Source organism: Nymphaea colorata, chromosome 2 (genome assembly GCF_008831285.2).
Source record: "Nymphaea colorata isolate Beijing-Zhang1983 chromosome 2, ASM883128v2, whole genome shotgun sequence".
NCBI classification, from domain to species: Eukaryota; Viridiplantae; Streptophyta; class Magnoliopsida; order Nymphaeales; family Nymphaeaceae; genus Nymphaea; species Nymphaea colorata.
Window position 1 is genome coordinate 16,975,955 of NC_045139.1, and position 27,954 is coordinate 17,003,908.

The window sequence follows — 27,954 nt, forward strand, 5'->3', positions numbered from 1 at the left end:
TTGATCAGACAAACTTACAAGAATTGATCATAAACTTGCACATTTCTTGCATTATAGAAGTTCAACAATAATTTGCCCGTGGAACACATACAGGGGCTAGCTTCACTGAAACGCTATTGAATGATTTACAGAATTGAGAGCTGATTTTGTAATTGTAGATATTTACAAGACAATACATAAAATGATAAAAGGAATTTAATTATGGTAACCGCTCGATATAACACTTGGATGGCTCTGCACAAGTAGTACCTAAGCAAGAAAAGATCCCGAGGTATGTTAAAACCAAGGATGCCATGTTGGATCCATCATGCATAAGCTTCTGGGGCATAGTGCAGCTTCAACTAGATCAGTCACTCCCCTCTGAACAGACTGGGGTGGATCTGTTGCACTCTCCTCCTGCATGAAGGGAAAAAAAATGAAACAGTAGCCACCAAGGTCAAACGGCCACCCTCAAAGTAACATGGAATAGAACATGAGAGCAATGTGAAAAACCACAGGTGATCTAGCAATATAACAAGGGAAACTGACTAACGTCATTGGTTTTCTAGACCAGGTAGTAGAAGGAATAACATCTTTGATATATAAATTGGAAAAGCGAACATATATTAGAGTGCATGTCAAAGCTTGACCATCAGAAATCTCATGAGGGAAAGTTCTTTATTGGTTTTGCAAACTAAGGTGAATAAAACATCAAAAAGTCTTATAGACAAGTTTAACTGGCTGTTGAGGATACCCCCACCTAGCTAGTTAGCAAGCTGAGGTCTCATTCATTAACGAAATTAACTGGCTGAGGAGGGGTACCGCCACATAGCTAGTTAGCAGGCTGAGGACTCGTTCGCAAATAAAATTAGCTGGCCGTGGAGGGGTACCTCCGCATAATTAGTTATCAGGCTGAGGTCTAGTTAAAACCTTAGCCAAAACGACTTCCGTCCAACACTTTCATCAGGAAACATAAAAGATCTACAACTCAAAACAAGCTCACCTCCTCAACGCACACAGGAGCAATTCCTTTGACGCGGCCAATAACATGCTCAACATTGGTGGCAACCTTCTGCTCAAATTCCAAAGGATTCATACCCCCTGCAGCAGCAGGTGCGGAAGGCATGCCCAATGGTCTTCTCCATGACCATGAAAGCAATTCATCACGGAAAAACATAGCTAATTGATGGCGAATGTGTTGGGCTTGCTGTAAGTTCAATTTTTAGCAAGGTAAACATCTATCTGAAAAGATTCGTTGAAAACTTTATGCTAAAAAATACCAGCCATGCATGAGCTTGATACCTTAGAAGAAACAACAGACTGAGCTGCTGCACACATGGCAGAGACAATCAACCCTTCTACACCAAAATGGGAGAAGAAAGCTTGAAAATTCCTCGTAAGACGAAATGGCACCGGTTCATTGAATTCAATCATTCCATTCACATCATAAGCTGTAAAACAGATCAGACAATTTCACATGACCACTCAGAAATAAACTCACTTAGACAGCATGGCCAGTCTGCAAAGTCAACTTACCAGGATGAAAATCATTCTGAAATATTTTGCCAGTGTTCTTGGCAAAGAGGATCTTGTTTGGGGACCTCCCTCCAATTTGTAATATATAGGACATAAAGCTAGAGAGTGCAAGCTGGATTGCAAATTGCTTCTTGAAAGCCCAGAGGTGGTTGCCATTTGGAAGAGTTTTATACATGTACTGTGAGAAAACATTCTCTGTCACATAGGTCTTTGTTATCTCGTTATAGGCTTGGAGACGAATATCCACGATAGCTTCGGCCTGCAGCTGACCTGAAACTGCTTGATTAAGCTGCTCCTTGAAATGAGTAATTGGGAGGTCTGCCTCACGGTTATTTCGAGCACAGTTTATCTCATAAACCTCTAGAAAAGTACTGTACATCAGATCATCCTCTACCATTCGAACCTATCATTACAGATATTCGAGCCATATAAATTAAAATAGAAAAAAGCAAGCACTTAAAAAATTACAAAAGCAATAAAAAAGTGCATCTAAAGAAAAATTATACCTGAGACCAAACAGGTATGATGATCGGGGTATGAAAACAAAGATGTCGCCGCCTTGATTCTTTGTGCTTGTCGAACATCCTATTCATAACACGAAATAGCTGCACAATACGTTCATCACTTCTAGCACTAGGAGTTAAAGATGTTTGGATAAGAAAATGGCGTTGTGAGCCATCAGAACCAATAAAAGTTAGTCGACGGAAGCTGCTCCCATGCCGACGAACTATAGGAACATCAGCTCCAATTCTGTCAAGTTTTATGGTATGGTCAGGTGCAATTTCCTGCAAAAACAAGCAGCACGTAAAGAAGTTTCCAACAGTAGACAAAAGTACCAGAAGGATCCACTCTTTCATTGATCAGAGAATTATTCTCATACGACTGCTTCATGATTGAGGAGGTGAAAAGTTTTTCTTGAACTATCTTTTCCTTGTCAGGACTATGTCACGTAACATATTTCATAGAAAATCACCTGCTTGATGTGTTTTTAGACTTTTAAAAAAGTATGAAAAGTTGTATATTTTTATACATAGTTTCTCTAATGTTTTTTAATTTCAGTAAATGAAGCAAGGAGAATGCCGGAACATAGGACAAGGTACATCTTTATTTTCCACATAAGATTCTCCTGGTAGCAAGTCCAAGTAAGATCGCCTCACAGGATGAAGAGAGACATGCAGTGAAATACACATATTTATCATCTTGTAGACTGAAACAAACAATAGACAGAGTCACAAACCATAAGTGAATTAGCAATTTAGCTTACCTGGTCGGTGAAATATTGTCCGGGTACTTCAACATCAACAATGTGAAACTCACGCAATACCCTACTTTCCTCTTCCAGCTTCAAAACAGCTGGAAACCTATCCTCAACATTTGTCTGAAGAACATTCTTCCAATGCTTCAACCGCTCAGTCAACTCAGACAAGGTAGAAGGAAAAGTTCCCGCACTTTCTGGATCCAAATCACGTTCAAAGTCTTGCTTGTACTCTCTCACAAAATCAACATGTTTGTTTACTGTGTCCGCTGAAAAACAGGCTCTACAGACTCCTGAAAGCTCCTTTTTGAGGGCCTGAGGAACCTCAGCAGTGGTAGCAGTTGGATATTTGTAACAACGATGTAGAAGGGCATGAACAACTGCCAACAGCCTCTCTTCTGGCAAGGGAACAAACCTTGAACCAATTTCGGTAAGCAAACCCTGCAAAGAGTGATTAATGAGATGTATACACATACATACATAAAGAAATACAGAACATATACATGCATATATAACATAAATTAAACAATAACTAAATAATATGTAATGTAGCTTTACGTTTGACCATCTAAAACAGGCCATCTGGCATGCACTCAGCTTCTTTTCATAAGTCTAACCATAGAGATGGACTCAGTAAGAACAAAAAAGTGGAGTCCATCCAAAATCAAACTATTTTCTATAAACAGATTGGGAACAAAGATAAGTATTTTTTTAAATGCATCATAAATCTGATCTATATATCCAAAAGCCAGGATCTTTTTTAATTGGGAATCCCAAATTTTTGGGCATAAATCAATTTATATGGTCGGAATTGTTAAAAAATCAGAGCATGTGGGACAGACAGCAAGACAAAGTGGATGGAAGTGCGTTCGATTTTTTGAATATCTGTAGTTTTTATTGCTATTTGCCACCTCATACAAGTTAATGATCATTGCTCAAGCATAAGATCTTATTCACGCTACCTGATTTATTGCATCTGTATATGTGACTTGTTTGTTTATATGGACTATATCCAGCTTCATCGCTTTCTCGAAAAAGAACGCACATCTACAAAATGTACTTTTGAACTGCCTACAAGCCTTACAATATTTTCTAGGGAGATGAGATTAACTCTAACCTTCACGGTAGATATATTTCCCCTATTTCACATCTACTATCTCTGGCCAGGACTCGGGGAAAAGGAATTTCGCAGTAAAATGTTTCATGGATGTAGATTGAATAATTGAATAACAAGATCTAAATGAAACAAGTGACTAATAGTGCCAAGAAGAAATAGCTAAACCAGATTTTCATTTTCTTCAATGAGCAAGAGAAAAGTACGGACATGACTTTTACCTAGCCTTTTCTGGAGCTTCTTAGGAATAAAAAAGGTATTCATTACCAACCTCAAGTTCATTAGCCAGATTCAAGTGCTTGCTTCGAAGGGCTTCCATTATGTCTTTGGCAGTGTCAAAAGCAGTAGCCGCAGAAGCAACCCAACTAAGTGCCGAACTGCGCCTGAATGTTCCTTGGTTGCTCTCCGAGAGGGTTGATGAACTTGTGATCTGCCCTTCATGAGTTGGTTGAATACTTCCTTCCATAGTAGTGGACCTTTCTGTTTCCTGTCCTTGAGAATTTCCACTTTCATGAGATGCTCCAAGGGTACTGGACTGGTGTCCTTGACTATCAGAGTTCAAATTTCCTCCAGGATTTGCTGAAGTAGTTGGCTGCAAGCGCTGTTGAGGCACTGACATGCCCCTTCCAAGATCAGATTTGTTAGCAGCATCACGTCGTTCCAGCAGATATGTCCGTAGCCAGTAATACAGAGCCTTTTGGAAAGGAAATCAGATGTACATGATCATCAAACAAACACCAGATAATACAGTCGGAGAACTTAAACAATCAAAATCAGAAAACAATGTTCATTAAGTGCAGGACAAGATTAAATTAACAAAGAAACAATTTCATCAAGCAAGACATCTTTTTACCTGTGGATATACAGTTGCAATCTTATGCAAAACAAGCTTACAGTGGGGTGCCTCTGACCTCTGCAATGAAAGTAAAAGCTGTGGTATCCAAGGAAGCCAGACAAAGTGGGGTATCTGCTCCGCATACTTGTCAAATGCCCTCCCAACAGCCTCATTTGGAGTATCAAAACTAAGCAAGTAAAGAACACGAGCTAGATGGCTCCTAGAATTGGAAACCCCATATTTGATACCTTGAAGGAAGCAACTCACAGCATATTCTAACCACATCTCGTCACGGGTTTCTTTGTAGACCTAAGAAACAGTTTGCCATCAGATATTTCTGACAAGTGAAACTGAATGAACGCTGAACTACCTGAAATCACAAAATGCAGGACAGCAAAGAAAAAAATAACTACCATATCGCAATAATTTCCCCAGCTTATCCATCCTTTTGGCAACTGCTTGAAGAGGCCGATTGCATTTGAGTAAGCAACGTTCGCGTTCTCACAGTCGTTTAGCTTTAATAGAAAGTCACCCTTTAGCCGAAAAATTTCAGCTTTATTTTTCAAAGGAAAATAATCAAGATTTGTATTGTTGATAAGATTTAAGCCACTGATCAACTCTCCTTTCATTTCCAAATAAGCCTTTGCCTGTTCTCTTATTTTCACAAATGCTTCCTGCAAAAATAAGTGAAGAAACTAGCTAAGAACTCATTCATATTCTATGTAACTCAAGAAAAATCATAGCAACGGCATACCTGAACTTCCATAGTGGAATGCCCATACATCTTATCAAGAATTGTGACACAAACATCATGAAGCCCTTGCTTGCGGGCTATATGGGCAAGCTTGTTCACGCTCCAAGCCTTATCACGGTAGCCAAGGTGGTGGAGCTGGGGATTGGTTGGTCCAAAATCTTTAAAAGCATCAATTACAGTATTGTAAACTTCATTCCTCCACTGAAGCAAATCATACCAAACAGTCAAATTGTCCCATTCATTAGGAGTCCTGAGCCTCCAGGTCTCAAGTATGTCCTTGAGTTCCATATAGCCTGCATGAACACCAGAAACAGGACCACCAGATAGTTGCTTGCTCCCATTTTTTATATCTAACATCACCCGAGCAGACTCCTGTACTTCAACCAACTGCTGGAATTGCTGCAACAGGGGTGTCCGTGACTGGATAGACATCTCAGGTAGTTGCCACCAGTGTTGTAATGCCAGATCAACCCCTTGCCCCACTTTAGACTCAGCCTCTTCAACACCATTTGTGTTTCCCTCATGAAGAGCAAAATAAGCCTGCACCAAGCGATACTTTGTTGTCTCCTCTACTTGAGCTTTTGGAAACACATGCTCTTTCATGTATGCCCAATCAGAAACCTTCCAAAGAGAATCAAGCAGTATTTCATAATTATCAACACTTCTGCCGAAATCAACAAGGACATCCCACTGGCTTAGTTGGCGTGCACAGGAGATCCATTGTTCCTCCCAAAGACACATTTCAGCTTTGGGGATTGTGTTGTTATAAGTACCTTGTGTTGCTTTGCTCATGGCCTGATAAAAAAGATTCTGAGCACGTTGCCAGTAACCATGCTGCACCAATGAAAGTCCAGCTCTGGTTTCTGAAGTGATTGATCTTTTTTTCCAGAGACCACACCGCATATCCTCTTCATTTAGCAACCGATACAACTCAGCAAGTGCCTCGGCACACCGAGTTTCATTCATAAATAGCATAACGTGGCTCTCTAAAAGTGTTAAAGAAATGTGCCATGCATTGTACGTCTTACCCAAAAACTTAATAAGCTCACTAGGCATTCTCGGTTGAGGATGGCTTAAATGCAGGCCTTCCAGAAGAGCTTGAACAACATTTGGCCGCTTTTCCTGCTGCTTCCTATGGTAGTCCTTTGACAAAAGGGAAATCATGGGTTTGGCCAATGCTACCTGCTCATCCTTTTGAAGAGTTACCCAAACAATTGGAAACACTAGAACCCACAAATGGTATGCAACATTAGAATCTGTATGGGATAACTCTCTTAGTGGATGGACAAGATCAGCAACCTATAAAATGACAAGAGATTAGTTCCAACTGTAACAAAAATAACCAGCCAACAAAATGTCAATCAAGGTGAAAAAATCAAAGTAGAAAATAAGAAACCTGAAGCTTGCTCATCTCATTCAAAAACTTTGCATGTCTAAACACTAGAAGGTCATATGTAAGTTGGCCTCCTTCAGGGTCTTCTGAAACTTCAGAAATTTGTGGTTGCATTCCAGCGTAATCTTGCAAAGACCCTGCTGCCATCAATGGGGGTACACGTGCAGAGTTCGGAGCAAGTGTAATCGGTTCATTCTCAACCAAAACAGCTAGAAGAAGATCCAGGCCTTGTTTCAACCAGAAAACATCACTCAAGGCTTCCCAGTCCTGGTTTTGAATGATATATTGTAGCCTCTGAAACAAAGTCTTCCCCAGAGACTCGTGATAGATTTTAAAGAATTGTTGCCTTATTTCAGGATCATTTGCCCTAAGTCCAAGCATATATTTCCTTTCGACATTCTGGAAAATTTCTTGGCGGATGTGCACTGGATATCTATATTCAAAGTGTACAAAAATCAATTAAAATTTGAGGATTAAGAGCCACCAATTACTAGCTTGCAAAAGCAAAAAGCACTTACTTATTCGCATCTGCGCAAAGCCCATAAAGTAGTTCAAGATACTTTCCATCCCACTCCTCTAGGAAACTCATTGAGAAACTCTGCCTATCAACCTGTGAAAGCTTCAGAAGGTATGAAACAATGTCCTTCGCACCAGATGCAGCTGGCCGGAAGTCATTTTCAATCCAAGACTTCATCACCTCAAGGATACATAAATGAACGCTTGGATCTACACATTTCTCTGAAAGTATTGAATGCAGGATTTGGCTTATTGCCCGTTTGCCTTCAGGAACAAGCATAACCCTTTCACTTATGAGCCTTAACACAGACTTCAGATTAGTAGACACTGAGCTAGCTTCTGAAAGAACCACACGTGAATTACTTGAAGCAGAATCTTGGTCAAACCTCTGAACCTGATTTAAGATGTTTCATAACTATATTGAGTATAATGTAATGGTAAATCAATAACCTATATGTAAATGACATAAAGATCTAAAAAAATGCTGTCGAGATGGAATTGTATCAAAGCTCATTAAGGATTAGATGGTAAGAGGTCCGACAGCACAGGATCATAACAAACAAAAGTAGCTCACCCAGTTACCCTAAGCTGACATGTGAGTTTTTTTATTACCCACCAACCAGAACAAAGTTATGAAGATATAAAAACACAATATAGATTGCACTAAAAAAGCATAATGTGAACTGTGCATGGTTTCCATGAAAAAGGCAAGCCAGAAAATACCCACTTACTTGTCTGGCATGGGACCCTGCTGAAGATCCCATCTCACGTGATAGGCGTTGAAGAACACGAACTAAGGGCATAATGAAAGGGTCAACAAATGACTTCTGAACCTCCATTAAGGTTTTAATGACAGAGAGAGCAAAACTTATCACTGGATTTACAGAGGTAACATCAAGAGATAACTGAGATGCAGTTACAGCTAAAAGATGCTTCTGTACAAGATCCTCAACCTTTTGATAGAGCATCTTCACATCTGTAGGTGTACTGGAAGAATCTAAAGGAAATGCAGTAAAAACCAATTTCAGTAGGGAGCAAAGTGATTTCCCCGCATCCAGCATCTTATTGTTGAAGCACGGCTCGAGAATCTGTCAAACAGGAATTGGAATTAGAACCTCAAATATTTTTGCACCAACCTAAGTAAACAAAATATTCCAAGCTTACTTGAGATATCTGATTGATGTTGTTCCGGATAAATAGCTGTGGCTGCTTCTCCAGTACCTTATTCATGACATCAAGACCCTGAGCAAGAGCTGCTGCAGGATCTTTGGACTGCGTAGAAGGCTGGAAACTACCAAGTAACTTCTCAAGGTAATTGAATTTCACATTCGCATTTGGCCAGACTTCTAAGGCTTGAGATAATAAGTCTAATGCCTGTTTATACATGGCTGTAGATTCCCTGTCTTTCGGTTCTATAACCAATGAAACCTGCATTGAAAAACAAAAGTTACATATGCAGAATAATACAAACCAAAAGTTAACAGCTATAAGTTGTTATCCAAAGATAAAAGATGGTAATAATAACAAATTCTCTCACTATAATATTCATAATGCAAGTTAGCTAAAACACTTAAACATGATAACGAAGTGGCATTGGTAAAACTTGACAATGAAATTACCTTCTGAACAACCAAGTAAGAGATTCTAGACCAATATTTCATGATTGCAAGAGTTCAACTCCAAGTAAACAAGATTGAAATCAGAAGACCAAGATTGATGACATATTATCAACATGTTCAGAATAACAGGAAATTGATCTGAACCAACAGGAACAAAAACTTCTAACAACATCATCCAAGTAAAATACACCATTTGGGAGCAAGACCAAAATCATATTGCTGATAAAATAAAATGGAAAGAAAGTTCTACAAGCATGTCCAAATACCAATTCCACTTGTTAAGAGATGCAAAGAAATTAAGTCATCTGAAGCACACCAAGATCTTCGCATAAGAAGTCCACTACCACTGGGCTTTCTAGGCAGGTCAATACAGGTTAATCTTTTTCTTTCTTTTTTTTCCCTCAAACCAGAAATAGATCCTGAAGTGAATCAGAAGCAAATTGGAAGCAGAAAAAAAATAAAAAGGTTAATGAATTGAGAAGGGAAAAGAAAAAAAATTAGGCAGTGATCAGAAGCGGAGAAGAAAGCAAATCATGGTGCTCTCTATGTAGGAAGAAGAAAAATGTCAGAAAGAAGAGGAAAATGAAAAAAAAATGTTGTGACATGAAAGGAGGAAATGGGGAAGAGAACAAAAGGAAGAGGAAGAAAAGGGAAGTCAAAGTGTCAAACAGGAAAGAGATGTGAAGAAGACTAAAAAGAAAAAAAAAAACACGCAAAAGAAAAAGGGATGTATTGAAAAAGAAGTGGAGAAAGATAAGATGTAGCTGAAAAGGCTGTAAATTGCTGAATGAATGGCTGGAGGTCAGCCACAACCCAACCCCAGCAAAAGTACAAGAAGACTCTTTGACTTTTTCCAAACAATTAGGCTGGAGGGTTTATCAAGAATCAAAAGACCAACTTCAACCTCTACTTTGTTATATTAGGAAATTGTTATTTTAGTTGGGTAAAGTGAAAGATATCAACCATAAAGGAAGCAAGATTACCCAAAACACATACAATCATTATTCATCAAGAAACATCTGTCCCCTTAGACAACTCATAGATGATATTCCACCAAAGGGTCACACGTTTCTGTATCTTCCGCAATATGGTAGCCAAACAATATGTTTGTTCACAAACTATATATTTTTCAGTTGTACATATCAGAGTGTCATGCCAAAAGATTTAATAAGAGACAACATAATCTTTCCAGTTTTTACTCAAGTATGTTCAGCGTTAGAACTTTATGCATATGTCAACAAAAACTCAATTGATTTCATGACATAATTTTCTGCCTTGTAGTCACAGAACAAGTACATAAAGTAACTGAACACAGTGCGCTTTGAAACATGAACAAAATTTGCATATAAGCTCTGGATGACACTTGCCAGGAGAATGTTCCCAGATGGAATAGCCCATAATGAGCATGAGAGAAAGAGAAAAATAACTTTGAAGGAGGCATGAGTAATAAAAAAAATACTAACTTAAACTTACTCGGATGAGAAAGTTAATAATCATTTCTTCCATGGCAGCATTTGGTTTGTAAGACAAATCATGTTGGCTGGCAGATGCAGGTGTTTCAATATTGGGAATTGAAGAGCCACTAGGTGACATCATGCTTAACGATGGCAAACCAGCTTCCACCTTGACGCGTTTACTCAGATCATCGGCAAATGAAGAACTATCTGGAAGAAGCTTTGTATCATTGTCCAAAGCATTTGCATTAAATGCCTCACTAGTACGACTATGGCTGTCAATGTCTGGTGTTGCCTTCATTTCTGATTGCCTTCGCTGTTCCCATGCCACAACCAGCCCAGCCAGGTCAATAGCAAGACGCCTATTCTCAGGAGAGGTGCTATAAGGCAATCCAAGTCGACTAAGTGAATTCACCATTTGAGGTACAAATTGAGCTCGGCAACGGTAAAAGATGTCTGGATGCCGAACAATGAGCTGAAATATGTGAATTAAATGAGGGACTGAATGACCCTCCTCCACCATGATCTTTTTGGTGTAACGGATCCAAATGGGTATGCGGACATCCTCCGGAGGCAATCTTCGAGGCAGTGCAGGCATTAACACATCAAGAGCCTGCTTGACCAGGGCCTTATACTCCGATTGACATGTTCTCAGTAAAGCAACAAAAACCTGCATGAAAATTGCCTTAGCAGTAATTCTCTCAAATAAGATGCAAACTTATTCCAAAGCTTCAAAGTGAAATGAGAGCAAACCACTGAACCTGAAGAACCAACTCGGACGAGATTTTCAGCAAAAGTGCAGAACAGTCTGGCAAGCCCATGGGTTTGACCCTAGCCCCCAAGGATGGTTTTTGTAGCAGGATCCCACACAAACTAGGTGGTAGCCCTGAACCAGATTTTAGTGAGCTTGACACAGGCTGCCCTAGGTCAATTTCATCTACTAATGGTTGAATATATCCATACACAATAATAGATCACACACATACACCACTAAAACGTCATGAACCAGCTATATTTAGACAAACCAACCCAAGCAAGGCCAGGACCTCTCCCGCCAATTGATATGCAAGGCTTGACCAATCGCGGCCAAAATCTTCGTCGGACAGATAACGCTGGTCTAGTATACCAATTCTCCAGCATTAGACTTCACCGAGTCAGCAAAGAATGGGAAGAAAATAATGAGGTCAAATAATGATTTGTTGACCAGCTACATGCCTTTAGTATGAACTATGAATAAATGCTAAATGATGACATATTATCTACCAGAAAATCCATATTGCATCTTACCAAAACATCAAAGCAACAACTTTTAAATTTTAAACCATATGAGGATAGTGCATTGAGCCATTTAAGAATTCAGCATATCAACCTCATAAATAAACCAACAAAGTACTCAGCATATCAACCTCACAAATAAAGCAACAAAATTTTAAAGTACGACAACAAGAACTAGATAAAACTATCTTAGAGCAGAACATTCAATACCAGTCACTTGATGACAGCAAGAATGAGTGCTCAGAAAACTTGACAAGTCCCAAAATCTTATAAACGCATTGTAACATTTTCCTTGTCCAATTATAACTTCAATTTATTAAATTAACCAATTATACAACATATGCATACTCCTCATATTTGTTACGGAAACACCACTAATAAAATACCATCACATAGTAAAGAGTAGAAGTGGATAGCCTATACAGAATGAAGGCGATGGAGTTCACTCATAACTTCCCACCATTATACAAAAGCCCATTAACAAGTTCTATTGAAAACAAAGACAGCTTGTGCAAGAACGAACAAAAATTTACTTGGAATTACTGACTCTGATTTGCTTGCTAGCTTCATAATTGATCCATATGGTTTCCGGCTTTCAGCTTGTTCTCCCACCTAACTAAACATTCTTCAGAATAAGTGCTAGCCAATTGAAAAGCCATGTATGAAACTGTCGAGCCAGCTTTTGGAAGCACTAATTCAGATAGAGAGGGAAGATGAAGGAAGTTGCTTTTGAAAATGGCAAGCAGTAGGTTACCATTAAGTAGTCCTTGGTAAATGAAAGGTCCCATTTGGGAAAAGTACAAAGAAGGAGCATCTAACTCATAAGAGACATTTGGTTCTCGTCAAGTGTTCGTATGAGCGAGCAACTAACTCATCAGAGACACTTGTGTCTCACCAAGAGCTCAGTCCATAACATTTTAATTGATAGAAGTAAGAACAACATGCTTGTGAAAATGGAAGATCAATAAAAATGCCTAAGCTTCATGTCATGTACATAAATTGCTGAATTATTCATCCCTAACATTGAAAAAACCTGACACAGGCCAGATAGGAAGCTCAATTTCAGAACTCAAAACATCACTTGACTTTTTCTTATACTCGGTTACATTATTACCAGAAGGAAAAGTGCACAGAAATTTTAAAAAATTATGGTACCTGAAGAATTATTTTTTCTGGGGCTTGATAAGCATCCAGAAAGTGACAAACGTTAACAAATGCCCACTGTTTACTGGCACTGTCTTCACGCTTAAGATGGTTCCAACCAAACTTGATCATTTCTTTCCGGTAATGGACAAGGTCTCCCTGTAGATATTTCAAAAGCAAAGTAGCAAGCTGCAGAAGTTCTATCCTCAAGGGTTCATCATATTCGGCACTGACCTGCATGTAAAGAAAGATTTATATATACCAAACCCAACTAACAAGTAATTCCAATAAGCAAAGCAGAACCACCTCATCGGGAGGGTCAAGAATCTTCTCCACAATAGTTTTGATAATATTTTGGTCCAGAACTTCCCAACATTGACCATTTTGAAATGCATGAGCTAGCATAGGAAGAATGAGCATTTGCATGACAACAACCATGTGTTCATGTTCCAATTTCTTTGATTGAAAAAGAAGCAGGAAGTGTAACAGAAGAGTTTTCTTCAAATGAGTAGGATAATGCACCGCAACCTGAAAAGGAGCACACAGCAAGTTTAGTTTAGGAAGTGCACATATGAATGTGAAGAGATAGAGAAAGAAAGAAGAGAGAGAGAACCTCAATAAAATAAAATTCCTTCAAAAACGTGTAGTCTATACGTGTCCGGACCAAAAAGATGGACAGCATATCAAATAAGATATTAACTTCAGTTTTGTCATGACGCAAGTAATTTAGAAAGCACTTGACAAGCCTCTTGCTTTCTTTCACCTGTTAGAAAGAAACCACCCACCAGTTAACTCATGTGAATACAAATGCAAGGATCCACAATGGACAGATGAAACCTTTGATCAAACACAATGTACACCATTCACGTTAGAAGGAATGCAATGTGGGACAAGGAAGACTCTAAAAAGGTCATAACATCTCCCTTTTTGTTTATTATGCTGGTCTCTAAGGAAATTTTATCCAAAATAGACATCATATAAGAATGAAGTAAATTGAAAGACACGAGAGAAAGAGATACAGAGAATCCTCCCACACTGGATTGCATCAACGTGAGAATTGCTTCTAAAGAGATAAATCCCTGTGCCATTTTCATGCCACAATCTCAATACGCCTTTCCAATGAAAACACAGAATGTGTTGGTCTAAGGGGCACCCTGGTGCAGCCTTCCTTACATGCCTAGGTGGATATCACCCAAGTTGGTTCCTTTTTTATGTTTTCCTAATGTCTTGAAGTGGGGCAAAAGTGGAATCTTCAATGTTAGATTCTTTTATTATTCTAAAAATTATAAAATAACACTACAATTAATTATTTCAGTTTTCATGGGGTCCCAACGAGGCCAATTAGTCTCAGCCTCTCAGGTAACATCAATAAACTCTTTAGGCTTCATAGACATCAACTAGGTCTTTTAACCACTAATTCACCAACTTAAGTTCATAATCTCTGAAGATAAAGCACATATTCTTCTTATTAGATGAGCACATGCAAGAACTAAATTAGCAAGAAAAGAAAAACACAAGTATGAAAAGTCAAAATTTTGAGCATCACCTATAAAATTAGCCCAGTCAAAGGACAGAATTTGATTGAGTAATATGTATGATTTTACCTGTTCCAAATTAAGATCTTGTTCATTTTGTAAACGAGTTACTCTTTCTGGAGATTTCCAAAGGAGAACCAAGGTATCAAAAACAACACGGTTTGACTGTAGCCAATCAGGCATCAATTTCACCATGGCAGAGATGAGCGCAAGGCCTTGAAAATAAGCATCAGAATTTGGTGCAGTGGTTGATGAGGGGCCAAAGTTTTCAGTAGCAACATTCCCATCATTATTTGTAGGAGTAGTAACAGACTCATCCATTTTATTGACGAACTGTGGAAAAGCATTTGCAAGTATCTTCTCAGGTGATCTTGCAAGCTCTTCTCTAAGAGGCTGCCCACCCTCTGAACGAATTATATACATAAACCTGTTCATACAATCAAGAGAAACATAAGAGGACGAATGAAGCACAGACTCCGAACAGATTATATTTATAAACCCGCTAAGACAATAGTGAACAAGCATAGAGATGTAAACCAAATAATAGCTCTACACAAGCCCCACCTTCTGAAATATCTAGGTTGGCCCAAACGTGCCAAAAAATAGTCAACTGAATCAGTAGCATAACGATTTAGAAACTTTGTAAGTGGCAAGCGATAAGGGCTGTTCAGTTGGCTGTAAACATGAACTTGAGGAAGGGCAGCCTCTAATTGCATAGTAAGGGAAACAAGATCATCTAAGAACTTCCCCGCTGCTGGTGGAAGAAGATGGAAAAGCTCTATAATAGCTGCAGCATAACAGAAGCTTGTCAGATAAAAACAAAAAGCAGAAAATGTTATTCCCTCACAAGTAGCATAGATAAAATTTACCTGCTGCAATCTTCGGCTCTTCACCAGGTTTCCAGGATTTCTGAGTTTGAGCAAGCTTTTCCGGTTCAAGCCATTTTTTTAGGTGTTCCAACAGTTTACCACCCAATGTCACATTGAACCAGTTTGACAAGAGTTCAAGAAGACGAGCAAGACCTTGCAAAAGAGGCATAGTGAGACTCTTTGTGTGTGCCAAATTAACCAAAATAGGCCTGAGACTGCTCTGCAGTAACTCCTTGGGAAGCTTCTGTTGTTGAATAACCTAAACCATTCAACAAAAAAATGTTGGTGTGCCGAAGTAGAACAAGATAAAGCTTCAAAACTACAGAAACAAATAGGTTGAATGTGTCATCATTAAACTGCATGTATGTAAAAATTCAGAGAGTTACCTGCCGAAGACCCTCCTTTGCAACCGTTACAATTTCTGGTGTCTTACAAGTAAGTGACTTGAAAAACATAGAAATTATTTTTGCACGTAGATCAGAATGGCTAGAGGTTTTAAAATCTGTCCATGCCATGGTAGTACAGAGCAATTCTATGCATGCAGTACGGAGTTTAGTCACTGTCATATTCACTTTTGGATTCATGAACTTTCCAACCCACACAGTCTCATCAGCCTCAGCAATCTGCAGAGCTTCTTGCAAAATGTTCACAAGCTCCTGTGTCATCTTCATAAGAGGGGGCCGAAGAGCCAAGCAAAAGTTCAAGGCCATTACTGTCCCTACCTGAATTCAACGCCACTGCATCATAAGAAATTTAAACAGAGAAGAAGGGAGGAAAGGGTGGGTGTGTGTGTATGTGTGTGTGTGAGAGAGAGAGAGAGAGAGAAATCAGGAAATTTTTGGACTTAGTGGCCACATAAAAGCTGAAATTTAACAAAAATAGAAAAAACCTAAAAACATCACGATAAGACAGATTTTACCTGCTGTTCGACATTCTTACTTCGTAAAGCGCGCATTATGAGAGGCTGGAGCAAAGGCTGATACAAATTCTCAAGTAACTCAGATACTTCACTTCCTGTCCTGCTAGCAAGAAGAGCCAAGCATGATTGAACATTCTTCCTCACTATAAGTGTTGCATTGGGATTAAACAACTCTTGCGCAAGAAACTCTACCACTCCTTGAAAGCTTTGTCTACGAGGCTCACTATTTGCCTCGTCAACGTTATTTACAACACGAAGAACCTGCGTGAGCACTTGACTTGTCTCCTCCTGTTCTTTGGCAGCATGTGCAGGAAGTCTCTTAAGAACATAAATTAAACCACGAACTATCCGCACTTGAAAAACACAGAGAGTCTCAACAGTAACCTTTCCAACAAGAGCCCCAAGTCCCATTACACCACCAATCTGAGCCTGCCATGTGCTTCCATAACAACAATGCAGAAGGCGAGGCAAAAGTTGCTCAAAAACTGGAATTCGAACACTTGGAGGGGGAGAATAGACAGGATTCATTGATGGACTTGATACCATCATTGGAGTTCCAGGGCCACCTACGGATGTTGAGGCACCAGCATGCTTTGATCGAGCTAGGAGAAGAAGTGTTTCGGCAAATATTTTCAGAGCATTAAGAGCAGCTTTAGCATGGACTCTATTTTCATCTCCAAGGACATCTACCAAAGCATCCAAGAATATCAGTGGATCCAACTCTTTTAGGTTCCCATATGTGGCTGTTCGAGACTTTGAAGCAGGAACACTAGTTGTTGCAAGCACTGAGCCTCCAACCTGAGCACCTGCACTTGACAAACTGCTAGAAGAAAATTCCATATGGAAAAGCATGGCGAAATGGCGACAAACATTGCCCACAAAATCATCCCGAGCATCTTGAAGGTCAGGTTCAGTGCTGGTTGCAATAATGGTCATCAGGAGAGTTTTGAATACAGACTTCTCAGCCATGAGTTGGGTCTTGGTCTTGACACCAAGGTCAACCTACAATACCCAATGCAAGTTGCATCATTACAATTACAGGAAGTACAATGACTTAATGAGTTTCAAGGTGACAATTTCATTAAGTACCAATAATGAACAAAATTATCATCGTCCAACCAACATTGATTACCATCACCCAACCAACTTAAGCTTTCTCTTTCCCAAAACCACACAAGGGTAAATTTCATATCAAACTGCACACTAGAGAACATTTTCCAGGCAATACCAATGAATGAAGAATAGTCTTCTTCTGACCAGACTGATTTATTTTCCGCACCAATGGATATTTATAAAGAAAATCCAGCACCTTATTGGAGAATAACCATGAACAGAGGAAACAAATAGCAACAACAAATCCTTGGATTTCAAGTTTTTTGTCAATAAAAATATATAAAAATGAAATACATTTCTCAAATGACCAGAATATATGCTACAGTAATGTATTGACCTCCTTAGAATGCTTTACACAAATCATTAACAGTCATTACTGAATAACTTGTCTACAACATTATGCGACAAGAAACAAAACCGTTATACTGCATTTTAACCTTTTTTTGTGAAATACAAATTTCTAGAGATTGTTAATTGCTTGGCACAGAACCCCCAAGAACTTAGAGTGCAAAAAGATGAATGAGATAAAGGAGTTGAGCAGTGCCTTCCAACTTGTGGAACATAGTTTGTTACTACTCCATGTCATACATATCATAAATATATTTTATATGTCATTCATGTTGCTTAAGGTGAGCATCTTGAGCTACCTATGAACTAATTATTTTATGGGAATAAGAAAGCTAATGCTGGGAAAGCAACAACATGACTCAACTGGATATCACCTCATAAATACAAATCTTACCCAAATTTCAATTATTTGTATTCTCTGAGTCATATCCATCTACTTCGATATGAATGGTTATCTAACGTGAGTCTGACTATTTGAAAGCCCAGATACTCAGAAAGAACAAAACAATGACAGTTAAAACAAGTTAACAAAAGTTTTGTTACAAAAGTTTTGCTTGTGACAGAGGACTGCGACTTGGACAACTTCCAAAATCAAGTCAAAAAGAAACTGGGCAAGATCAACATGCAACCACCAACAGCTTCCTAGCATTTTCAGCACAAAGATGTCATCAGGACAATGGTTTCCAACAGTAACTTTCGTGCTGATCATCTGACCAGGCTTGCATTGAAAACCATTCTCAAATCCTGAAAATATAATCTCTTAAATGGCAAGGGGAAAGAAATGGAAAGCAACACCAAATTTTAGAGAAGCAAAGAAAACAACAAACCTTCATATCCAATGTCTCAGTTCGGCGCCTTGAAGGATCTACAGATGAGACCAGCAAGGTTGCCAATATCCCTGGTGAAACCCCATCAGCTGATACATTTCCACGGAAATTCAAAAGAGATGATAGACATACACGAAGAAACTTGAGAGCATGTTTTCTGTAAAAAGTGTCAACTGCCATGGATTTCTGCATAACAACAGCTATTGCCAAGTGGATGCAACGGTCAAGAGGCACCAGAAAAGGAGTTTGGGGCTCAAAAGTGAGAATCAAACGCAGACCATGCTCAGGGTTCTCCTTGCACTCCAATGCAAGTGGCTCTTTAAGGAAACGTCTGTTTCGGCCACCTAGCTTACCGAGAAGCTGTAATGCCTTTGCACCCCATGGATATGGTTTTGGCCTTAAGTGAGACCATAAAGCCAAGATCACCTCAGACATAAGATTTGCCATACTTGGTTCAAGGAAATCAGGATTTAAACTATCAATCCAATACTCAAGTGTCCTCAAACCTAGACTAACAAGCTCATCATTTCCTTTAAGTGCCAATACCAAGGGTTTCATGAGGCGAGGAAGATGGGGAAGTAATGAACTCAATCGTGCAGGCAATGTTAAACAAAGCTCAAGCACAAGGTCTTTCATATCTTCTCCAGCAGGACCTTCGACCATCGCTAACAGCATATTAAGGCACGGTTGCAGTGATGGTACCAACTCACGGAAGAGCCCTTCAAACTTCCCAGCAGCAAGAGAACGGAACATTGTACGCAGTAACAGCATATATGCAAGTGGTCTTTCAATCTCAGTAGCATTTTTCATGCAAACTTCCATTATGACGGAAACATGTGGCAGTAGAACACGTTCATTGTCTGCAGGAACTTTAGAAACAGCCACAAAAAGATGTCGAAAAAGTTGCAGAACCAAATTTGAGGCAGGCGTATCTGGCTGCTTCAGTACATCAAGACGGCTCACAAGAAAATTAACCAGTACATCTGCAAAGTGCCTTAGGATCTTGGGAGATTGTAGAAGGGTAGATACTATTTGAAGTAGCTGATTATTAGTGATCATGCACTCAAAAAATTGTGGCATACACAATGCAAAAATATCCATGAGGTCTCTAGGTTCCATTATCAAAAACATCTGGGAAAACTGAACTAGCATGTCCTTCTCTTCATCTTTGTCTTTAAAGATTTCCAAGCAATGAACGCCACTCTTCAGGATGCCTGATATGTAACGGACCTAGAGAGAGAAGATCCCAATGACTGAGCCTTCAAACAAACAGAAAAGATCACTGGGTCTGAGTGCACACATTAGTATTGTTTAATTACCTCATCTTCCCTCATCCCTGCAGAAGTTTCAGGAGAAGGTGGTGAAACTTGACCTGGACGATTGACATTAGCATGACTGATGCTCCAAATTATAGTTTTCATCCCTGGACAAAAGCACATCCAGAGAACCGCTTAGCGCAAGCACATTGTAGAATAGAAATGCTACAATAGCACGACATTTGCGAAGTTTATAATCCATAACAAATCTATTTCAACCAATGCCCTTAGGCGGCCATACGTAACATATAAATAAACAGAAAAAGACGAAACAACATAAGCAAAGTCTAAGACTCTGAACCTGTGTTTAACAGGTCAAGGGTATTAGAGATATAGAAAAGAACGAGAAAAATATAAAGACCCAGGTACTCACTATAATCCTGCAGCTGAAGCCACAAAAGGAAAAATCTATGTTCAAGTATTTTGTCACTTCCACTTTATGAGAAATAAAATAAAGATGGAAGATTTGTAATACTCACCCATGACCAAAGTTTTAATCAGCTGCTTACAGTCACCAACCTCCTTTGAGTGTTCTTGAGGAACCTGAAAATTAAGCACTGCCTGCAATCATGTAAACAATAATATTCTGTGTCAACAGATTCTCCATTTTTATGTCCTCTCATATATTTTAATATTACAAGTTCCATAAAAATTGCCACATCCATGAATCTGCGGCCACATCCGTATGGTCTAGATGGTTTAACAGTTTAAATGGCATAACCAAGTTAAAGAAAAAAAGAAATCTGCATATTGCACTTACATTAACATTTTACACACTTTTTATGGCAAACATTTCCATGGCCCAAAAAGCTATGATATGGAACATTATACAGGTCTTGGGCACACAAAAGAAGGTACAAAAATGCAAAAGACTATCACACATGATTGCAGATAGGAACATTTGATACAATATTCTTTTATTGACTATGAGCATATCAACAATCTAAGTGTAAATATTCCATGTTGCCAATCATAATTTCTTAAATTCTTTGTTCAAGGATTTCACTCTTAACATGATATTCACGCCCCTATTATTTAGATCAAGTAAAAGAACACTTGATTACATGCCATCAATATGCATATGTGAACATAAATGCACCTACTATAGCTGCATAGCATACAATTGCAACCTCAGGTCTGGACTCTGAAGCTTATGTCAAGCATACTCCAGTCATAGACATATTCAAGCAAATACGTCACTAAAGCAAAAAACTGCAAGTCTTTAACTATTACACTCTTCACTCTTCAGACACAAGTATCACAGAAGAAAGGTTGAATTTAAACCTGCACAGGAAGCTCAAATTTCGACTGCAAAGAACTGTGCTTTCCTTCCTCGCCATCTTTAAGCAGCTAATCACAAAGCAAAAGAACAATAACAAATGAAACCCAAAACGTAGAAGAGAGAAAGAGAGAGTAATTATATTGTAATCTCTCTCAAAAAAACACCTAATAAAATGAAAAAAAAATCAAAATTTAAAACTACTCCCAACCTGTGGAATCGTGCGCTTGAATGTACCAAATTTCCCCACAAAAGCATCTAAAACCCTTAACTAGAAGAAAGGGAAAATGTGAAATTAGTATGAGAAGATGACAACAAAAATGTGAGAGGATCCAAAAGGGTAAAATATGCAACAAAAATGTTACAAATAATTAAGCAGGTGAGATAAGAAGCAGAGCCAATAGTACAAGCAACAAAGAGACGAACCATTGAAATCATAAAACAGTATAAATTATAAAATACAAACCAGCATAGTGCGGGATTCTTCTCTATGTTCTTCATCATCACCCTTGTTATAAATAGACTCCACCTACAAAAGCACCCCAAAACAAATCAATTCATGTAGCAAAGTTGATCAAGATGTTAAATTTTTGCAACATAAAAAGGATACCTACTTACCAGATTTAGCATCAACCTAGCACATGTGGTTTGGACACTAACCGGCAAGGAAGAATCATGCACGTTCCTTGAAAATAGGTAGACAATTCGTGAAAGCTGCCAAACAAGGCTAGTTCTCAAATCTCAATAGATGACTCAAAAGCATTCAAAAGTTTCTGATGTTTGAACAATGCAAATAAGCAAAAATTTTAACTGATATGAAAAGATACACTTGTCAAGGCAGGACACAGTTGACACATGAAGTTAAAGGAACATTTTTATGTTCATCAAGAGTTCTGCTTGTTGGGATCTTTTTTGCTGCCAAAGGCAGTTATCCTTAAGTGGCCTGACCAATAGATTTATGCAACGTATAGAATTAAACTTAAGTCAACCCTTTATTCAATCTACCACTCATCTTCCCTTAGCAAATGATTCCAGACTTTGGTAAGACAGTCTGACATTCTAAAGCCTACAGATTAGAGTTTTCCTTTCTCTGCCCTTTTTTTTTTTTGGAGGGGGCGGCGAAGTGCGCAATGGGGTCCTCCATATTCAAAATGGACAGCGTAGCAATTATTGTTCAGTCATCAGTGTTCATTTAGTAGATATACTCTCTCTAAAGTCTAAAGGACTGCCAGCAATGCCCATAGCTGGCAGTCAAAAGATGGGGACCTATCTATGGAATATGGATACTTGGGCAAAATAAAAAAGGCATGCATTTGGGGAATATAGTCCCCTTGAAATCGCTCCACAATGCTCAAGCATTATGTCCTTATTATTTGAAATTTTAATTTCAAGCTTCTTTAGGATGTATAAGCAGGATGTTTAAATGATTCAGTTATTTATTTACTTTAAGAGGCCAAAACCATTCTTGTGGTGCTTCATTCCTTTTCTCATCCATGTTCCCTTGGTTGATAAAGGAGCCACCTTTCTCCAGCCTTAGGCCATAGGATTTCGTGAGTTAAACCATTTACTTGTCATGTTATAAGAAAATTTGTAATGCAGCGTCACATTCAATGTTTTTTTCATGCTTGCGTTGGATTTTCCCAGTAGAGCATCTATCCTGTTAGGTGATGCAGCTTGCCCTGCACCAATGCCCTTGACCATAGAAATAATGTCTTTTAAGTGCCATTGGTTGGAAACTTGGAATTATCAAGTAAATATAGTCCTGCTATTTGGCTCAGCACCAGATTGGTTTCATTTGGAAGTGGTAGGCTCTACAAACATGTTGGACATGCTTTTACTAGTTATACTTAGAAATTTTGCGGTAGAACCCTTTTGTCATCAGGTTTCATACATCTTATCTGCTGTGCGGCAAAATTTGCGCAATCAACCTGTTCATTTTTTAAATGACTTTTAGAGGAAAGAACATCAGGTTACACCCCGTATCGTACGATACGTGTGTAAAATCAAAAAGGGGACCGACGGCCCCTTTTGTGCGTGTTCCTTTAAAACCTACGCTAGAGATTTTCTCCATTTGCATCAAGCTTTGCCGGTGAAGAAGCTTTCTTTCTCGTTGTGGGGAGTCTGGGGACGGTGGGAAACTTGGAGAAAGAGGGCTTTTTGGTTTCTAACACCAATAAGGTAAGAAATAACTCATTTTTGCCGTTGAATAGTTCATTTCTCTTATTTCCTACATTTATTTCATTATTTGTATGTTTTTAGTTGTATGTTCTTATTTTGGAATGTGTTGTTCATACTTCATACTTCATATACATGAATGTTCCTTTAAATACATATTTCTTGATTTTTTTCTGAATTTTGCTTGTTTTTTCGGATTTTTTTGGATTTTTTATGATCTTTTTCTATTTTTTTATGAATTTTTAATATTTTAAAAAATTAAAAAAATAATTTTATGATACATTTATGATACGTAACGATACGCGATACGCTACGCCTTTGATAACATTGAATCTGAATGCTTAAGTTTAATTGTTGCAACTTCCAAAACAAACCTGTGCAAGTGAAAGGTCTGCCCGAACATGATGAATTAGTTCTGCAAGCAGGCTGTAAGCCAACGGCCTCAATGTCTCGAAACACAATCTTCCAGTTCCCACTAGGACCCTACATAATAATAATAAAAAAAAAAAAAGACAGAAACTATAAGATGGGAGTGATGGCACATTTAAACAGCTAAGTTATGTAAAACAAAAACAGTTAGTGCAACAAACATAGAGCAGTATTGCCACCATATCAGAAAGATGCAATTCGTATTACGGCAAAGGGCATGTTTGCAAAGTAAAGTAAAAGATGAAATATTTCCAGGACTCACTGAAGGAATCCAAAAACTCACGAAATTTAGTCTGATCCACCACGATCATATTAACAACAATCAAAAGTATGACAAACACCATATCAATAGGACGTAATTCATGATAGGGCAAAAGACATGTTCATAAGTAAAGAACGACATGAAATATTTCAAGGACTGAATCAAATAATCCAACAAGTTAAGAAATGTAATCAGAACAACAAATAACATATTAAGCCAAAATCAGGAGTACCTTTGAGAGGCCCCTCCCATCTGAGTCTAACTAGTGTCTCAATTAGATCAAAAGCTTTGGTACTTTCAAAAATTGTTCCATAGTGATAAACATAGCTCCAGCAATTTCCCATGATGTTTTTCTCAGTGGTTATTTTGAAAAATGACTTTTCTCATGAAAATCTCGATAAAACTAAAAAAATAAATGTGGTTTTTCAAGAATGGTATGGAATAATATGCCCACTGGTATTTTGTTGCAAAAAAAAAAACTAAAAAGATTTTCACAAGGCGATTTTATGCTTAAAATGTGCAAAAAATTGAAGAAACTCTCACATGATTATTGTGCCATTTTCATATATCATGATACCTCTTTCACAGGACTTTTTTGCCAAAAGAAAAGAAAAACATTATCAGGAAGCCTCTAGTTATCTAATATGCATGTATTTGCCATAGTCTCGAGATCGCAGACATCAATGACTATGGTTGATCATGTAAATCCTATTTTTAGTTTCCACAATTTCCCATTTTGAGAAGCATACACCTACATAACAATCAAAATTCAAATGTGAAGTGCACAATGGTAATTGTTTAAGTTATTCTAAAGCAGCTAGATGATAATTCAGAAAAGTAAAAGAAAAAAATAGAAAGAGAAAACTAGACAAATAAAAAACACCCATGCATCAGCTTAGCATAGCATTTCAACTTCGAAGTGAACTGACTACAATTAGTGCAGAACTAAAGCAAAGTACAACATCCACTCCTTAAAAGGAAATACCTCCAGCTAAAGAAAACTAGCAATCCACTAGTCATCAATTGGAACAATCAAGAAATTCTCACAATCAGGTTTTATCTTAAAAATCTCATTCAACAACAAAATTAGTAAACCATGATATATTACACTAGCATGGACACAAAACAACCTCTCAAACTACCACCAGGGGTGGATGCTTGCACTATCTCAACTTGCCAGTAGCACAAAGAAGGGTGCCAAGAGAAGGCCATAAAGAATGAGATGTGCCAGATCAAGTCCCCTGTTTCCAACCAATGATTGTTCAAATTCTCTAGCAAACAGACTACATAAGACTTAAGTGAAAGAAGACATCTTTAAAACTAACCACCAAAAAACACAAAAGAATAGCACTAAGGTGACCTGTCTCTGCGAACACTAGTAGGACATGTCACTACGCCACTTAAGGTAACAAGTAAAGCAACAAGAAGCCAATTGAATTTCGTGAACTGTTCAAGATTTAGGAAAAGAAAATGACTACATACCGCTCTTCCAGCAGTGTATCAATTAACTTATAAAACCCTTGCCGAAAATCCGTTGAGAGAACATGTCTTGTAGCTATCAGTAACTCCTTCAATGCACCAAAAAACTCTTGATTAGAATAGAATTTTGTTCACAAGGAACAGCAGAAGAGTAACAACCGGTATCAACAGGAAGAAGGAGAATCACAGCCAATACCCTACGTATTGATACAGAATCAGGACATGTAACAAGCAAATTTACAATGCTCCTAGATATGCTCTCTTCATGTGGTCTAATGTACTCAGCAAAGCTCTTCAGAAGATAAGTCAAAAATGAAACCGTCTGCAGAAATTGGAAACAACATAATTGTCAGTACTCAGTATATTTCAAAAAGTGCCTCAAAGTTTCGAACTAAACTCATGAAACAGGTAAAACCAATTCCACCCATGCTATAATCAAACTAACAGAAAACTGGACTGCACTGCAAACCATAACATGAAAGAGTAGAAATCATACCTTGACTTGTGCACCCTTGAATTCAACAAAATGGCTCTTTAAGCTAGGAGGGACTTTAGCAGGTCCCTGTATAGATATAGCAGTGACCATCAAAGGCAGAAGAAGAGGAATGTTTGTTTGCACTTGGCGCCCATATAACTGGAAAAGAAACATCACAACCAGCGGGCTCTCTGTTACTATTTTGAAGGAGCGAGTGCTGGGATTGAGCGGCACAGGGTTTGGACCTTCATGTGGCTTCTGAGGCCCAACGTATCCCAATGAAGGCAGAGAAGATGTTGGTTCTGGATGCATATCATCAACATTCATCTCCTCGAAAAAGTAGCTAACTGTACTCTCAAAATTCTGATATATCTGCAATCATTCAGCACAAACAACAATTCACCAGTCAAAATAAAATAAAATAAAAAAGTCTGAACAAGAACCAGACTGCAGTGCCTGAATATCATATTCATAGATAGCGATTCAAGAAGGTCTTTTTACTTTATCATCCTTCCCTACCAAATTCTATTTGAGACAATCAATAAGACCACTATATACCCTCAAAGTTACACCATGGCCTTCTTTTCTTCTCTTTCACGTGCAGAAAGTTGGTATAAGTTGGGTTCTACCATTTTCAGACTATAACAAATTGTTCTGTTTGACACAGCAAATAGCCTAAAATATAGACTGATATAAACTTCTCACCAACACACACCAACAAGATTAGAACGAATGGGCATGAATTCCTTTAGCACATGGATAAGTTGGAGTGACGAGTCAGGTATCCCTGTCAACCTTTCCGTAGAATTGATTGAGGACTAACATATTAATATCAAATTTTCGGTGGATTTAAGCTTGAGGGGTACAATTGTTCAGATCGATTCACGTTAAGAGGTCATGTGTGATTATTAATTGGTCAGTAACTTGAATTCCACGCACATATTGTGTAGCGCAAGAACATACTTCCCATAGTGGTTCTAGGTCTCCGCTCGTAATACTGTGTCAAAGCAACGGCTAATTGAGGAGCGAAACTACTAACCTTCTTCAATCATTTCACAACACCGTCCAAACCAACGGTTAATTGGGGAGAAAAACGACTAACATTCTTCAATCATTTCACTAGTACATGGAAGCATACCAGTCCATATGCCAACTTCCAACCATCAAATACCACGTCGAAACAACAGACACCCAAGGAGGACTCTACCGGAGGTGGATTATCGACAAAGATGATCCGGGACAGGAAGAAAAGCAAGGTGGGCACCAACCTTGCAGACGAAGTCGAGGAAAGGCTGGACCTCGGCCTCGAGGGTCGGGCGGAAGTTGCGGAGAAGGTCGAAGATGATACGCATGCAGATGAGGCCGTTCTCCTCGTTGTCGAGGGTAAGGACTTGCATGGCAACCTTCAGGAGGTCTTGAACGAAGGGGCGGAGCACCTCGCTGTGGGGCAGCCGGTTGAGGACCTCGACGACGACGTTGCGCACCTTGTGTTCGATGCTGTCGGAGAACTGCGGCTTCGTCAGATGCGTCAGCACGGATGAGAAGGCCCTGAAGTAGCACTTGAGGAAGTTGAGGTACTCCGACGTGTGAGCGACCTCGAGGCTGTCCCTGACCTCCATGGCCAGCTGCAACCTCGTCTGCATCGCTGCAAAACCACGAGAACATCAGTATCCAAGCAAAACCCTAGAACGCCCAAACAAGGAGAGTCAACAAGGGAGGGATTGAGATAGTACGGATTTCTGGCTCAATAAGACGACGAGCATGCTGCTCGAAGTTCTGAATAGGGCTCATCTTCGAGTTTCGATGATTTCCCTTCTCCTTCCCCTCTGGAAGGGGTGAGAAGAAGGTCTTACGACTTCAGAGGAGTAAAAGACAGCATTCAACCAAACTCGGAGAGCGAAAGAGAGAGAGAGAGAGAGCGCGCGCCAAAGAGAGAGAACAGGAAAGGGGAGAGGGAGGGGGGGAGGGATTTAGAAACTGCTTCGGGTGCGAGACTGCGAAGTGCGAACTGGGGTTTTCCGGCAGGCAAAGCTTTTATGTGAATCTCGGGGAGGA

At 38.9% G+C, this 27,954-nt stretch overlaps 1 protein-coding gene across 3 annotated transcripts; it reads right to left on the reverse strand.

Moving 5' to 3' along the window:
- LOC116247605 (uncharacterized) lies at positions 1 to 27,953 on the reverse strand. Of its 3 annotated transcripts, none has more exons than XM_031619798.2 (36): positions 27,633 to 27,953; positions 27,168 to 27,544; positions 25,921 to 26,271; positions 25,621 to 25,746; positions 25,428 to 25,513; positions 23,629 to 23,737; positions 21,698 to 21,793; positions 21,546 to 21,608; positions 21,291 to 21,350; positions 21,085 to 21,150; positions 20,280 to 20,343; positions 19,804 to 19,907; positions 18,485 to 19,714; positions 16,197 to 17,198; positions 15,664 to 15,999; positions 15,278 to 15,536; positions 14,973 to 15,195; positions 14,478 to 14,835; positions 13,487 to 13,636; positions 13,180 to 13,401; positions 12,886 to 13,107; positions 10,475 to 11,125; positions 8,547 to 8,810; positions 8,114 to 8,470; positions 7,385 to 7,776; positions 6,870 to 7,299; positions 5,474 to 6,772; positions 5,133 to 5,393; positions 4,738 to 5,028; positions 4,156 to 4,578; positions 2,780 to 3,211; positions 2,022 to 2,300; positions 1,516 to 1,918; positions 1,282 to 1,430; positions 983 to 1,186; positions 1 to 396 (listed from the first exon to the last, which is right to left on the reverse strand). In XM_031619798.2, the coding sequence occupies exons 1-36, from the start codon at positions 27,688 to 27,690 to the stop codon at positions 277 to 279; spliced, it is 11,517 nt and encodes a 3,838-aa protein (XP_031475658.1). In that variant the 5' UTR covers positions 27,691 to 27,953; the 3' UTR covers positions 1 to 276. The 3 variants fall into 3 exon arrangements, with proteins under 3 accessions (XP_031475658.1, XP_031475657.1, XP_031475659.1); XM_031619797.2 differs by having other exon boundaries at positions 20,280 to 20,361; positions 27,633 to 27,952; XM_031619799.2 differs by lacking the exons at positions 21,085 to 21,150; positions 21,291 to 21,350; positions 21,546 to 21,608; ... (5 more) ...; positions 27,168 to 27,544; positions 27,633 to 27,953 and having other exon boundaries at positions 20,174 to 20,286.
- Position 27,954: the final 1 nt, after the last annotated feature.

Coding starts and splice junctions, on each gene's coding strand:
- LOC116247605 (XM_031619797.2), bottom strand. CDS start 27,690: ATGAGCCCTATTCAGAACTTCGAGCAGCATGCTCGTCGTCTTATTGAG. Junction 17,199..18,484: donor CTGAGACATTGGATATGAAG/GTTTGTTGTTTT, acceptor TGGGTATTGTAG/GTTGACCTTGGTGTCAAGAC. Junction 1,431..1,515: donor TCAGAATGATTTTCATCCTG/GTAAGTTGACTT, acceptor TCTGTTTTACAG/CTTATGATGTGAATGGAATG.